The following is a 13306-nucleotide window of genomic DNA, read 5'->3' as shown; positions in this document are numbered from 1 at the left end:
AATGCTGGGAGGAAAGAAGGGGCACCTGATGCTGGAAACGTGATGAGGGAATGGTATCTAAAAGGGAAGCCAAGAATGTTATCGTTTCTTAACTCTCCGGACCTGGGGTCTGGCGTTTGTGCCTTAGCGCCTGAGGGGAACATTCTGTGCAGGGGTGAGGACGGCCATATCCCTGCTGAGACCCGGGCTGCCCACAGGCCCTGCTGGGAGAGGAAGGAAGGCACCTTCCAAAGCGGCCATTTGCAATACTGATTTGATAAATTAAAAACACGTAAACAAATGTAAATGAAAGTCAAAAGACAGACCTCGGAGAAGTTTCAGGAATGACTTGCAAGCTCTTAGTCCTTGGAGCAGTGGGCAAACACAACTTACTGACATATAATTGATCATTTTTTGCACATGCCTCAATTCTCCCCCCAGAGTATGAACCTATTCTGGTTATTTCTCACGGCTCCTGGCCTGTGGGTGCCCCATCGTCTTGCTCCCTTCGATTTCTGTTACCCCCTCACATGGTATCAGCAGTGTCAGGATCTTTCCATGAACACGTCTCGGTGCATTCCTGCTACTTGACCGAGGCTCCGTTCGACTTTGAAACGGGCATGAATCCTCTAGACAATGAACTCATGAGGTCTGTCCAGAAAGTATCCATCCATCCATGTACTATAAAAACCAGAAACATTTACTGAAGAAGACACGAGAAACATTGTACACAGGACGATGGTGCCTCAGTCCCTTTCAAAGTAGGCACCTTGGCACCTCACACAGTTCTCCCAATCGCTATCAGCTGCCCTGTGGTATTTTCCAGAATCTCATCAATGGTCTGAAATCTGTTCCCTTTCAAATGTGATTTTAGTTTGGGGGAAAGCCAGAAGTTGCAGGGCACCAAATATGGGCTGTAGGGGGACTGAGTCACCTGGGTGATTTGATGTTTCACCAAAAAACCCGGCACGAGACGTGATGCATGAGTGGGTGTGTTGTCGTGATGAAGCCACCAATCACTGGTTGCCATAGCTGCAGACTTCTGAATCATCTGAATAGTTTCCACAGAGAAATGTTCACACTTAATGCAAAATCTGATATAGATTCGTTGCTCGACTCACTCAGTCATTTTTAATGAGATGGACACACAGTGCACATGCTCACTCGACAGTGTCTACCACCCACTGACCAGTGCAGTGAAGTTGTCATTGTTCACACATGTGCACTGCAGTCCACACTCCTTGGCTGCCAGGTTACATCGATGTTGTACAAACCATTCTCCTTACATTAACAATGGTTGGGCTTTTTTTGGATGGAACTTGTACATCATCTCAAGTCCTTGTGGTCCCTCTCCACCGTGAACAGCGGCCTCAAAAAAACCAGACCAACCAACCAACAACAACAAAAGAATAAAAGCCCCCAAGCACCATCCAAATCTCAGAAAAAGGACCCAGCAAACCATTTGTTCTTTTTAAAAAAATTTAATTTATTTACCTTTAGAGGGGAAGGAAAGGAGAGAGGGACAGAAACATCAATGTATGGCTGCCTTTCTTGCATCCCCAGCTGGGACCTGGCCTGCAACCCAGGGAGGTACCCTGACTGGGAATGAACCTCGATCCTCTGTTCTGCAGGCCCCGGGCTCAATCCACTGAGCTACACCAGCCAGGGTGAACCAACCCTTCTCAAGAAGCAACGCCCAGCCAGGGAGGGGACAGACAAGTACCATACTGCCCCCTGCTGGCCACGTGTCCAAGTCTCCCCCACTTCTCTGCAATTTCTCTGCTGTGGGGAAGCTGGAGAGGGCTGGGAAGGAGCCTGTACCTCCAACAGCTAAAGGCAATGTCTTCTGCTCATACCAGACGGTTAGACTGTAATCACAGAAGGCTCTTCACCCCACCCCAGGCCTTCTGGGAAGCCCATGAGCTTACGTGGCTATCCTTGTGCCGTGCTGAGTCAATTGTAAGCCCATGAGCTTACACTTATTCTGGTGAAAAAGCCTCGAGTGGTGCCTGCCTTCCATCAGCAGGCATTTCCCAGACACCTGCAAGGTGCTCAGTGCTGTGCTGGGCCTGGCAGGGTCCGAGAAAGTCTGAGTCCAGCCCTTGTCCTTCACGATTCACCAAGGACTTCATGACCTTCCCCGGAGACCTGCTTCTCCCCGGGCCAGGGTTGAGGGGGGGGTGGGGTGCTGGGGGATTCATGAGCCGTTTAATGCCACTCTCCATAAAGTGGAGCCAGTGGGAAGAGAAGAAGAACGGGGACTTTGCTTCTGGACCGGCGGCTCCCCACCTGTTCGGGCCATCATTACTAGTGACATTGCTGACCGTCTCCCCTCGCATGGCCCCATCTGCACCCTGTACCCAAGGTGAGCAGCCCTGAAGCCTCAGGGCGTTTGTGTCTCCCAGGCTCAACGCAGAAACCCTCCGAGGGGCCTGGGAGGGGCTGAGGTGAGGCTGCCATGGTCCTGCCGCAGCTCCATCTGGTGGAGCAGGAACCCCACCGGGAGGCGAGCCCAGGTAGGAGGTTGAGCTTTCTGGTGGCCACATCAAAAAATTGTTAAAAAATAAAGCGGGTCAAGTTCATCTTAATAGGATATTTTATTTAACCCCATATATCCAAAATATCGCGTTTAACACTTTTTGCTCTGTGCTGTCTTTGAAGGTCAGTGAGTGTTGTCTGCCCACGGCCCGCCGGGCGTGTCCCCTGGATCTGATGGCACCTCAGCTCTGTGCAGGCCTGGGCCTCAACCCCCCACCCCCTGTCCTGTCTGAGGAGCTCAGCCCCTCAGCCAAGGAGGAGCTGGTATGGTGGAAAATGCACAGAAAACCTGTGGCGTTCACATTCACATCTTCTTTCCAAAATTCACATTCTGTGCCTTGCATTAAAGTTGACTCTGTGCTGAAAACAGAAATAAGTGACTCCCCTTAGGCCACACGTTTGTCTCAGATCTGGCAGACACCCTCGTCCTTCTTCCTCCGGGAAGATGATGCAGTACTTCTGGGACTAGCCCTGCCGCCAACACCTGCGCTTTGAGTGCAGTTTCCCCAAGTGTGTTCTGCGCTTCTTCGCTGATATATTAATGAGTGTTAGATTAAAGGCAAGATTCTATTGATCAAAAGTCTGCAAAAACTCTGGCTCTGAGCTTCCTGTTGCTTCCTGCATGTCTCAGATCTGGTGATGTGCTAATATGAGCGTCCCTGACCAGCGTGGCCCCAGCGTCACCCAGCCCGGCACTTCTCTTGAGCCCTGCATCCTGTGTCCAGGAGCAGTAGGTGTCCAGGAGCAGTAGGTGCCCCAGGACAGCACAAAGGGGGCTGGACCAGAGGTCCTCTGACTCGGCCTGTTAACACGCTGTGACCACAAGGGTTTTCATGGGGGTGGTGAGTTAAATTTATAGGCAAAGAAATGCCCAGGTGCTTTGGGTTGCGAGGATGTCATAACCAATTACCACACACTGTGCTTCTGACAAGGAAGTGTGTTCTCACTGCTCTGGGGGCCAGAGGTCTGAATTCGAGGGGTGGGTGTCACAGGTTCCCTCTGGAGGCCCTGTGGGACGGGCAGGGACTCTGTCCCAGGCCTGCCTCCCAATCCGGGAGTTGTGGCCACCCTCCCACCCTCGGTGCTCCTTGGGTTGAAGGCCCATCACTCCAGTTTCTGTCCCCGTCTCCACATCGCCGTCTCGCCATGTGTCTCCTGTTCTGCAAAGGACGCCAGTCACAGGATTCAGGGCCCATGTGATGATCTCATCTTCAGGTCCTTAACCTATTACACCTGTGAAGACCCTGTTTCCAAATGAAATCCCTTGCTGAGGTTTTGGGTGAATGTGAACTTTGAAGGGATACCGTTCCCTTGGCTACACCAGGAGGCCAAGGGTCCCCATGCCTCATTGGCAGGAAGCAGACTGCAGGCTCATTTCTGAACCCATGTCTCTGGTCAGAGGAATTCTGTACACTGATGACCTTTGGCCAAGGTCACTGATCCCTGGGCTAAGAGGGCAGACTCACCTGTTTGGGCTGAAGCAATGGAGGCCATCCCTGTAGCTCGGGGAGGTCCACCCCCTCAAACCCAGGTCCCTGTTATACTGTCCTGTTGCAGGAACTCACAGTTCTGTGAAGCACCAGTGGATGGCGGGACTTGAACAGCAGAAAGGTGTCATCTCACTGTCTGGTGGCCTGAAGGCCAAGATCAATGTGTCAGCAGGGCCGCGCTCTCTCCAAGGGATCTGGGGGAAGACGCCCAGCCTCTTTCCTGGCTGCTGGTGTTACTGGCAATTCCTTGGCATTCTTCGGCTTGTGGGTGCCTCGCCCCAGTCTCTGCCCATGTCTTCCCAAGGCCTCTCTCTGTGTGCCTGCCTGTGCTCTTCTTCTAAGGACCCTGGTCCTTAGATTAGAGACCACCCTGCCCCAGTCTGACCTCCTCTCGCCCTGATGACATCTGCAAAGGCCCTGTTTCCAAACATGGTCACATGCACACGGAGGTACTGGGGGATAGGACTTGGATGTAACTTTAGGGGGGACACAATGCACGCCACACCAGTGGGGGAGAAGCCGCACACAGCAGGCAGCACAGCTGAGGCCATTTGCGAAAACAAGCAAGTTTCCCCAGGGAACTTGGGGCGGGGAGAACCCTGCCAGCAGCCCCAGGGTAGAGCTGTGAAACCTCAGGAATGCGGAGCCCCAAACTTCCTTAACTTGAGACAGTGAGAAACCCTACAGCAAAGCCATCCCAGCATAATGCCCTGAGCTAGAGGCGTCTTCTCCCTGCTATCTCGTGTCAGGCTTCAACACGTTTAGAATCTCAGCACTGCTTTTAACCCCTGCCAGCACTGCAGGGCTGTGTGCCCGCAGCTTGCCCAGGCCACCCACAGCCTGGAGGTGGGAGGGCACCTGGAGGGAGGTGGGTCTCTGCCTGGGGTTGGCCTTGCCCCATGACAGTGGCTTTGGTATGGCTGCTCCCCAGCACTCTCAGGGCGCCCCCTGGTGGACAGCCTGGCCTGGCTGCAGCCTGAGATTAGCTCCATGCCAGGGGAGGGGTTGAACTGGGCATCCAGAGCTGTAAGTTGTGGCAGCCTCGCCTCGAGGTCAACTTCGCCCCAGCCCAGCTCTGCCTCTGCACCTTCAGGAATTTGGGAAAGGCTCAGTAACCCCATCTACAGAGTGGGCTCATGGGAGTCCCCCTCCACGGGCCCTGGTGGGGTTAAGTAACCCAGTGCCTGTAAGGTACTAGCCTAAGGCCCAGCTCTCAACAATGGTGCTACTACTTTTATTAGTCTTGGCCTCACTTCCCTCATTTGCATGGCAGTGAAATAGGCTCAGGATCCCTCCCGGGTGCTGGCGTTACCTGTTCCCGCTCCCAGGGCGGCTGAGCACAGCCGCTCTGGTGCCCAGGCACGGCTTCCCTCTGGTGGCACAAGAGGGAAAGCAGGACAGAAAGCTTTACTGTTTCCGGAAAGCAGGACAGAAAGCTTTACTGTTTCCGGAAAGCAGGACCAGCACTTATTTTGACTTTGGATCCCGGGGCGCTTCGCGGGCAGCATGTGTTAATAAACGCACAGGAGTGGAGGAGATGCCTTTGCGCTTGCTGCACAGACAGCTCTGCCGGCAGAGGGAGGGGCTGGTTCTGTGTTAGCTGCTGCTGCATCGCCAAGCAATCCAGAGTGCAGCGGCTCAGAAAAACCTCTCATCTCGCAATTCTGTGGGTCAGGAATGCAGGCGCAGCATGCACCTCAACCTTCTTCAGAGCTCAAGGTTACAGTCAAGGTGTCGGTTGGGGTCACGGTCATCTGAAGGGTCAACTGGGATGCATCTGCCTGTGCGCCCACTCAACCCTAGTCAGTGGGATACGGTCCTGTAGGGCCAGCTGGTAGCCCGAGGGACTCAGTTTCTCCCTGGTTATCTGCCAGAGTTTCTTGCCCTGTGGGCCTGGGCCTCCCTGACCAGGCTGCTTGCATCACTGCGGCGTGCAGGCTGGGAAGGTGAGGGGAAGGAGTCCCAGAGGGCGGAGATCAGGCTGCAGACCTAATCACAGAAGTAGCACCCTGTCACTCTGACTGTGTCTGGTTCATTAAGTGCAGCCCTGCCCAACAGGAAGGCACCACACCACCCAGGAGGTGAACTCAGGGGCCCTGGAGGGCCGTCTGGGAGCCTTCCCGCCCTGCACTGCGCTTCAGGGCTGACTTGGCCGGAAACAGCAAGGACAGACCCTCCCCAGCTGTGACCGCGTCCCAGCCCCTGTGTTAGACGGGTGCTGATCCAGAGCTCTGCCACCATCATCGGGGTCTGAATTCCGATTCATCGCTTTTCAGGGCTCCTCCGTATCCCATATGGCGGATTGTTTTAAATGGCAGAGGGCTGCACAAACAGCGTCACAAACCCGTGATGGGAGGGTGAGGGCCACCCTGGCAAGTGGTTTTTGCCAACAGGTCTGTATCACAAATAAGGTTTTTCTGAGGGAAAAAACCAACCAACCAACCAACCAGGAAACAAAGTCGTACCAACACCATGACCCCAACCTTATAATAAGAAGAAGTCCATTCTTCCCCTGCAACTACAGATCCTCCCGCTACAGAAAAAAGGATTTTTTAAAACACACCGAAAAACTCAGTGGTGGTTCTCTGGGAGTAGGGATGTGGGGTGAGCTCTTTCCCTTTCCTTCCTAGAGAGCTTCTGACTTGCAGGTTGGAGGCGTCCTGGTGGCCTGTCCTGCCGTACTGGGCCGGAACCCTGAGTGGCTCGAAATCTCAGTTCTTCGTGTGCAGGAGTGGAGAGGTGTGGTGGAGCCCGTCCGCTCTAGGAGGAGAGCAGCCAAACCCACGTCCCCCGGGGCATACCTTAAAGTTCCCCAGCTACCCAGGCTGATCTAGGGTTACTTCCAGCCCGCAGAAATGGTTCTTTGAAAAGTCTTTCTGCCGCTGTGTGCACAGGAGCTCTACATTAAAATGTAACTTATTAACACATTCTCGTAGACACAGACAGGGCGGCCTCGAGTGCTATATAGCAGTTACCGACACCATAGTACTTTGCAGCTGCCTGATTTATTGACAAAGTATAAGGGCTGTGAGCGCCCAGGGAGGCAGGCCAGCCAACCCCGCATTTGCAGGGCGGCTTTGCAGATTAGAAAGTAAATGGCAGGGCTCATATTTCAAAGACCGTTCTTAACACCTATTGTCTACTTGCCCAAGGAATCTCCTTGGTTTAGGAAGAAAGGTGTTTGGTTTTTTTTCCTGAGAACTGAAAATCTGGTATAGACCAGACCCTTTCCCAAAGCCAAACTCCAGGTCCCCTTCTGCCCCTTGGTGACTGTGCAGACATCGTTTTTCTTTAAGGTAGGTCGTCACCTCTCCAGGCTGTACTAATAATCAACCAGAGTTAAGTATCGCAGGAGTGGAACAGAATAGTCCGAGGACGTCATTGCCCTTCTTCGGTTGCTAGGCAACGCCTCCTTCGCAGAGATGGACAAAACAGGTTGGGGGAGATACCAGAAAAGAAGCTTTCGTGTTCCAGGTCAGCCCCACTGTCCCCTGGAAGGAGACAAGACAGGGGAGCCTCTCTCGGGGCCACCCACTCAAGAGGCATTGTTGTCCTCTCTGCTCCCGAGTCCTCGGTTCAATGGAACGGACCTTGAAACCCCTGGGTGTGGCGGGTGTGTGTTACCAGGAGCGATCCCTGGAGGAATTCTGCGGCCTCATCACCCGCCATGGCCTCATCACCCGCCATCGCCTCATCGCGCACTGCAGACTGTGTGTGTTGGGGGGGGGGGGCGGGGCTTATGGCTCCATCAGTTTTCTGGACCCCAATCTGAGAAATGTCGCCCCATCACAGAGGCTCATGATCCCGAGTCAGTGACTGGAGGTTTCAGGTGCCTGCAGTCCCCTCCACAGGCCTTTACAGCAAGTTCACTGCACCGCTGAAGAGTCCCCGGAGCTGAAGAGTCCCGGGAGCTGGAGGCAGTGCCGGAGATGGGAGACGTGACCAGCTTCTGATGGCAGCTCCGCGAAGCCCTGACTGCAGCCTTCGGCAGTCGGCCTTCCTGAACATGTTTCCCTTTCCTTCAAAAAACGAAAGGATATTTTCTCCTGGGACTCAGCGTAACAGAAACGGTTGCACCAAGATCGATGGAAAAGGTGTTTGTGATCACAGCGTGACAGCAACAAAGGGGAAGGAGGCAAGATGGACAGCATTAATAGAGGACTAGTGTTATTTTGGCATATCTATATAATAAAGTGTTACCTAGGCATTAAAAAGAACAGGATAGAGCCCTGCCCGGGTGGGTCAATTGGTTGGAGCGTCGTCCCGCACACCAAAACGCCATGGGTTTGATCCCCGGGCTGGCCATGTCCCTAGGTCATAGGTTGGATCCTCGGTGGGGAGCGTATGGGAGGCAGCTGATGGATGCATGGATGCTTCTCTCTCTGTCTCTCTTCCTCTCTCTCTAAATAAATAAATAAATATAAATATATCCTTGGATGAGGATTTTAAAAAAGAAGAAGAATAGTGTAGTCAGATCTATGTGTGTGGACATGGGACGAAGGCCTTGATATTTTACCAAAAGGGGCAAATTAAGTGTCAGCTCATTATAAAAACCTCCGTGTGGGTAGGCACGTGTGTCTATCATACTTACGGGATGTACATACTGTGAGCATTTATACCAGTTGGAACCATTAAGCTCTGAACAGTGTCGGTCTAATCTATTTAATTTATTCTGATTGTTTAAAAAAAAGATAAATTGAGCCCTGGCTGGTGTAGCTCAGTGGACTGAGCGCGGGCCTGCGAACCAGAAGATCGCGGTTCAATTCCCAGTCAGGGCACATGCTTGGGTTGCGGGACAGGTTCCGGCAGGAGCCAGTTCCCTGCAGGGGATGCATGAGAAGCAACCATACATTGATGTTTCCTTCCTCTCTCCTTCCCTTCCCCTCTAAAGATAAATAAATAAAATATTTAAAAAAATAAAAAAAGATAAATTGTTGATTTGTGTGAACTGGACGGAGCCCAAACTTGGCTCGCACCCAGTATGTGGGCGACGCTTCTGGCTGACAACTGTTCGTTCTTATGGCATTTCTCTGCTCAGGGAGTCTCATTATTTGTCCTGGGGGTTTCCTGCACACTTGTTAGATTGCTTGTGTCTTTAAGGTGTTATTTAAAAGGTCCCTCCGTCTCCTACGTTTCCTGTAAAATGGGAGAAAACCTGCAGTTGGCCGAAATGTAGGCCCAACTCTTTGACAAGACCACTTTGCAGGCAGAGTTGTGTGCTGCCCAGGGCAGCACGTCAAGAGCCCGGTGACGTCTGGCCACCTCAGTTTGGGGGGTGGAGGTTGGTCCCTGGGTCTGGCCATGTCTGCCTGTTCCCCTAAGTCTTTTGGTCTCGGGTGGAGCAGACCCTTACAACCATGGCTTAGGTCCACGATGCCACTGGGCCTGCAGAATGGTGATTGCCTAATCTCCAATTATACACACAGATGCACACAAAGGTGTTTGTGTGTGTGTATATACACAGCAGGCCTGCAGCTCACAGGCAGGCACACGGAGGACTGGCAGGAGGGGGCCATGCCCACGACAGGCCTGCAGCTCACGGGCACAGAGCAGGTGGTCTGGCAGCTCACGGGCACGTACACAGCTGGCTTGCAGCCCACGGGCAGGCACACGGAGGACAGGCAGGGGCTGGGCGAGCAGCAGCCAGCCTGGCAGCCTGTGGAGCAGCTGGTGTGGCACATGTCGTCGTGGGGCTGGCTGGTGTGGCGTGGAGGGCGGTGGTGACTGCAGGCTCCTTCCCTGGCGGCCTTTATACCCAGGCTGTGGCTGCCCTGGCCTGACTGTGCTTCCCCCATTGCCGTTTACAGGTGTTTCCCCAGCATCCTCTTTCCTGGGACGCACTGTCCTGTGTTGGGCTCTCCATGAATAAATAAGCTTGGCTTGGAAGCCCAGTTCCCTTTCTGTAAACAGGGTGATCTGGTTTGATGACATGGCCCTGCGTGGTTTCCGTGACCCCACGTGGTTTCCCCAGGCCATTGTCATGTACCGGCCCCCCCCACCCCCCGTCTTGGCACTGAGTGCTGTGCCTTCTAGCCACTTTCATCTCATGCCAACAGGGAAGACTTGAGGCAATAACTTAGTTTGAACTTTCCTTTTTAAAGATTTTATTTATTTATTTTTAGACAGAGGAGAACAGAGAGAGAAAGAGAGGGAGAGAAACGTCAATGTGCTGTTGCTTTTGCACACCCTGCGACCCAGGCATGTGCCCTGACCGGGAATCGGACCCGCAACCCCTTGGTTCACAGGCCGGTGCTCAATCCATTGAGCCACACCAGCCAGGCACAGGAAACACTAAAGCAGGAGTCTGCAAACTGCGGTCTGTGGGGTGAGTCCGGCCTGCCGCCCTTTGTTAATAAAAGTTCCACTGGTGGCAGCCCCGTCCGCGTCTCTGCGGCCGTCCAGGGCTGCTTTCGCACAAGCCTGCCGAGCACTCACGGGAGAGACCGTGGGACAGCAAAGCCTGAGATGCTTACTGTCTGCCCTTCACAGAGCGGTCACCCAGAATCCACACAGAAGCTGACTTGTTTATGCAACAAGGGGTGCACACCGTGTGCTGGCGGTGGAGACGTGCTGGCCTCGTGAGCTTGCCCGGGGCGAATAAATGAGTGACTGGGATGTCCGCTGGGCCTTTGCTGTTCCCCTGCTCCTGCCGTCCTCCTCGGTCTGTTTCTGATGAGGGGTTAAGGGTCAGGTGGCAAACACGAGGCCCGCAGGCCAAATCCAGCCCTCCACCTTGTTTTATCCGGCCTGGCACCTGGTTTCTACCCGGTGGTAGCACCAGCTCGCACTTCGCTGTTAAGGAGCAGTTGCATTTATACAGTCCTAAACTTACATTTGGCCCTGTGAAGGCAACTGCAGGGCTGCTGTGGCCCCCGGTGAAAATGAGTTTGACACCCCTGGGTTAAGGAATAAGTAGGGCACCTGATGCTGTCCCATCGGTCTAGCTGGCGTCCTGACTAGGAACACTGCAGGCTCATCCTCCCCACAAGCCCGAGGGTGTGCTCACAGGTGTCTTTGTGCTGTGTGCCTCCGGGAGCAGGCCTTGAGACCTGAGCAGAACGGGTGATGTCTGAAATGAGCTTTGCACTCCTCTTGGGGCCCACGGGGTCTCCTTGATGCTCAGGGCGTCGGCCCCCGGGCCTGGGCCAGCACGTAAGCACGCCTCCCTCCCAGGAAGTGAGCACTGCGCCAGGTGCTGCTCTGTGAGTGCCTGGCCAGCAAGGTTTCTGCTGCTCCGCAGCTCACCCTGAACCATGATGGGCAGGGGGTTGGTGTGGGCAGGACCCCAAGTCCACGTGGGCCCCTGCCTCCAGCATCCACACCCGCCTCCTGGACCCAGCTCGGGAGGGCTGTCCGCTGAGGGGAGAGCAGGCTGCTCGGGCCAGGAAGGGAAACGAGCGGGCAGACGGCATCGCTTCCAGATCTTGTCGCTTGCTCAGCAGCTCTGAACTTGGATTTCAGAACATGGCTTTATTGTGTGACTTCTACCAGACGGAACACCCACAGCCCAGATTTGGAGTCTTGGGAGCTCAGGAGAGGAAGGGAAACCAAACACATATTTCCTGGCACAAGCATTTTATTGATTATACCAATTGGCCTTTATCACATGGAGAGCAAGAAATTGGTCCTGCGGAGGAGGGTTCTGGGAGCCTGCACTCCACCTCTGGTGAGAGATTTGTGGTCATCTTTTCTCAAAAAGGGATGGGTGGCATGTTCGAATCTGCATTAAGCAGAACCTGTGTGTCCCCTGATGGGAGAGAGGAGGTCCTGGCACCAGCCAAGGGGCCCCAGGGGCTTATGGGAGGGGAGAGCTGTGCTCAGGAGCGAGGACAGCAGTTTGAGATCAAGCTGGTCAGCAGCAGGATGTCTGGGCCACCGGGGCAGGGACACAGCATGCAGGTCTGCACACAGGACGGCAGATGAGGGACACACAGGAGGCTGGGCGGCAGCAGCTGGGCTGGCAGCAGGAGCAGGTGGGGGCACCGCAGGAGGAGACAGGCACGCAACAGGCGGGTCTGCACACAGGGCGGCAGATGACAGACACAGAGGAGGAGGGTTTGCAGCAGGATGATAGGCAGGGGGTGGACTGGCAGCATGAGGGGGCTGGGCAGGGGGCAGCCCCAGAGCAGACGGGCACAGAACACACGGGCTTGCAGCAGACAGGTGTGCAGGAGATGGGTGTGCAACAGACAGGTGTGCAGCAGGTGGGCTTGCAGCAGATGGGAACACAGCAGGCCTGCTGGCAGGGGGAGGAAGTGCAGCAGGAGGGCTGGCAGCTAGACTGCTGGCAGCACAAGGGTGTGCAGCAGCTGGTGCAGGCTGATTGGCAGGGGCTGGGCCCGCAGGCCACCTGGCAGCAGGGACTGGACACACAGCTCACTGGGGTGCAGATGAGGGTCTGGCAGGAAGGTGGGGCACAGCAGCTGGGGGCACAGCAGGTGGACTGGCAGCAGCTAGGGACACAGCAGGAGGGCTGGCAGCAGCTGGGGGCACAGCAGGAGGGCTGGCAGCAGCTCTCTGGACAGTCATCCACCTGCCAGGAGTCGGTGCAAGAGTCACTGGAACCGGGCAGGCAGACACGGCTGCTGTAGCTCAGGTCGCTGGAGCAGACAGACAGAGTGGAGGCGGCCATGGTGGGGCAGTGCGGCTGGAAGTGAGCGGGGAGGAGGTGTGAGTGTGTGAAGGTGAGTGAGTGTGTGAGGTGCTGGGACTGTCCACCTTTTATAGCCCTCCTCTGTGTTGTGTGTTGCCCCAGCACGAGGCCCCCACACCCGCCTTCCTTGTTGTTGTTTAGACTGGTTGCTGGAGAGCTCTCATTAGTGCTGCTTTATTTTCTATAATTAGTTTTTACTCATTAAACCTGTGAGTACATTGCAGGACTGTTTCCCTGTATGTTCTTTTTTTGGCTTCAGAAAACTTGCAAAAATCATGAGGCCAGTGTTTGCTGAGTGACTGCTGCGCGGTCTAACGTCCCATTCACGGAGCGACGGAGTGTGAGATGAATTCACAGCCACCGAGTGCCTCTGCCACGCCAGCCATGCCCGTGTGAGGGTCCTGTGGGACAGACGTCCAGCGCCGCCACAGCCCGAGCCGTAAAGCACCTTAGAGGAGGGTAAGAGGGTCAGACGTGAATGGAATAGTAACCCTTGACCAAAAACCACACACAACACACTCTCGCTAGGGGCCTGAGGTGGTCACGGGCGAGAAACTCAGGGCTGTGTAGTCCCCACTCTCCCCGGTCAACCCACCCCTGGCGTCGTTCCAAGCACAGCCCAAAGGGAGTTTTTCTGGTGTGCAAA

The 13306-nt window shown here is 54.7% G+C and overlaps 1 protein-coding gene across 2 annotated transcripts; it reads right to left on the bottom strand.

Annotated features, from left to right (window-relative positions):
• Positions 1-11196: 11196 nt before the first annotated feature.
• Positions 11197-12922, bottom strand: LOC118984845 (keratin-associated protein 10-3-like). Of its 2 annotated transcripts, none has more exons than XM_037043002.1 (2): positions 12388-12922; positions 11197-12357 (listed from the first exon to the last, which is right to left on the bottom strand). In XM_037043002.1, the coding sequence occupies exons 1-2, from the start codon at positions 12637-12639 to the stop codon at positions 11860-11862; spliced, it is 750 nt and encodes a 249-aa protein (XP_036898897.1). In that variant the 5' UTR covers positions 12640-12922; the 3' UTR covers positions 11197-11859. The 2 variants fall into 2 exon arrangements, with proteins under 2 accessions (XP_036898897.1, XP_036898898.1); XM_037043003.1 differs by having other exon boundaries at positions 11197-12405; positions 12469-12922.
• Between the last annotated feature and the right edge of the window lie 384 nt (positions 12923-13306).

Source organism: Sturnira hondurensis, unplaced genomic scaffold (assembly GCF_014824575.4).
Source record: "Sturnira hondurensis isolate 20B ecotype Veracruz unplaced genomic scaffold, ASM1482457v3 Scaffold0003874, whole genome shotgun sequence".
Lineage (NCBI taxonomy): Eukaryota > Metazoa > Chordata > Mammalia > Chiroptera > Phyllostomidae > Sturnira > Sturnira hondurensis.
The sequence above is the reverse complement of the archived record's forward strand: the minus strand, read 5'-3'. Positions and strand labels throughout refer to the sequence as shown.

Coding starts and splice junctions, on each gene's coding strand:
- LOC118984845 (XM_037043002.1), bottom strand. CDS start 12,639: ATGGCCGCCTCCACTCTGTCTGTCTGCTCCAGCGACCTGAGCTACAGC. Junction 12,358..12,387: donor AGACCCTCATCTGCACCCCA/GTGAGCTGTGTG, acceptor CCCTGCTGCCAG/GTGGCCTGCGGGCCCAGCCC.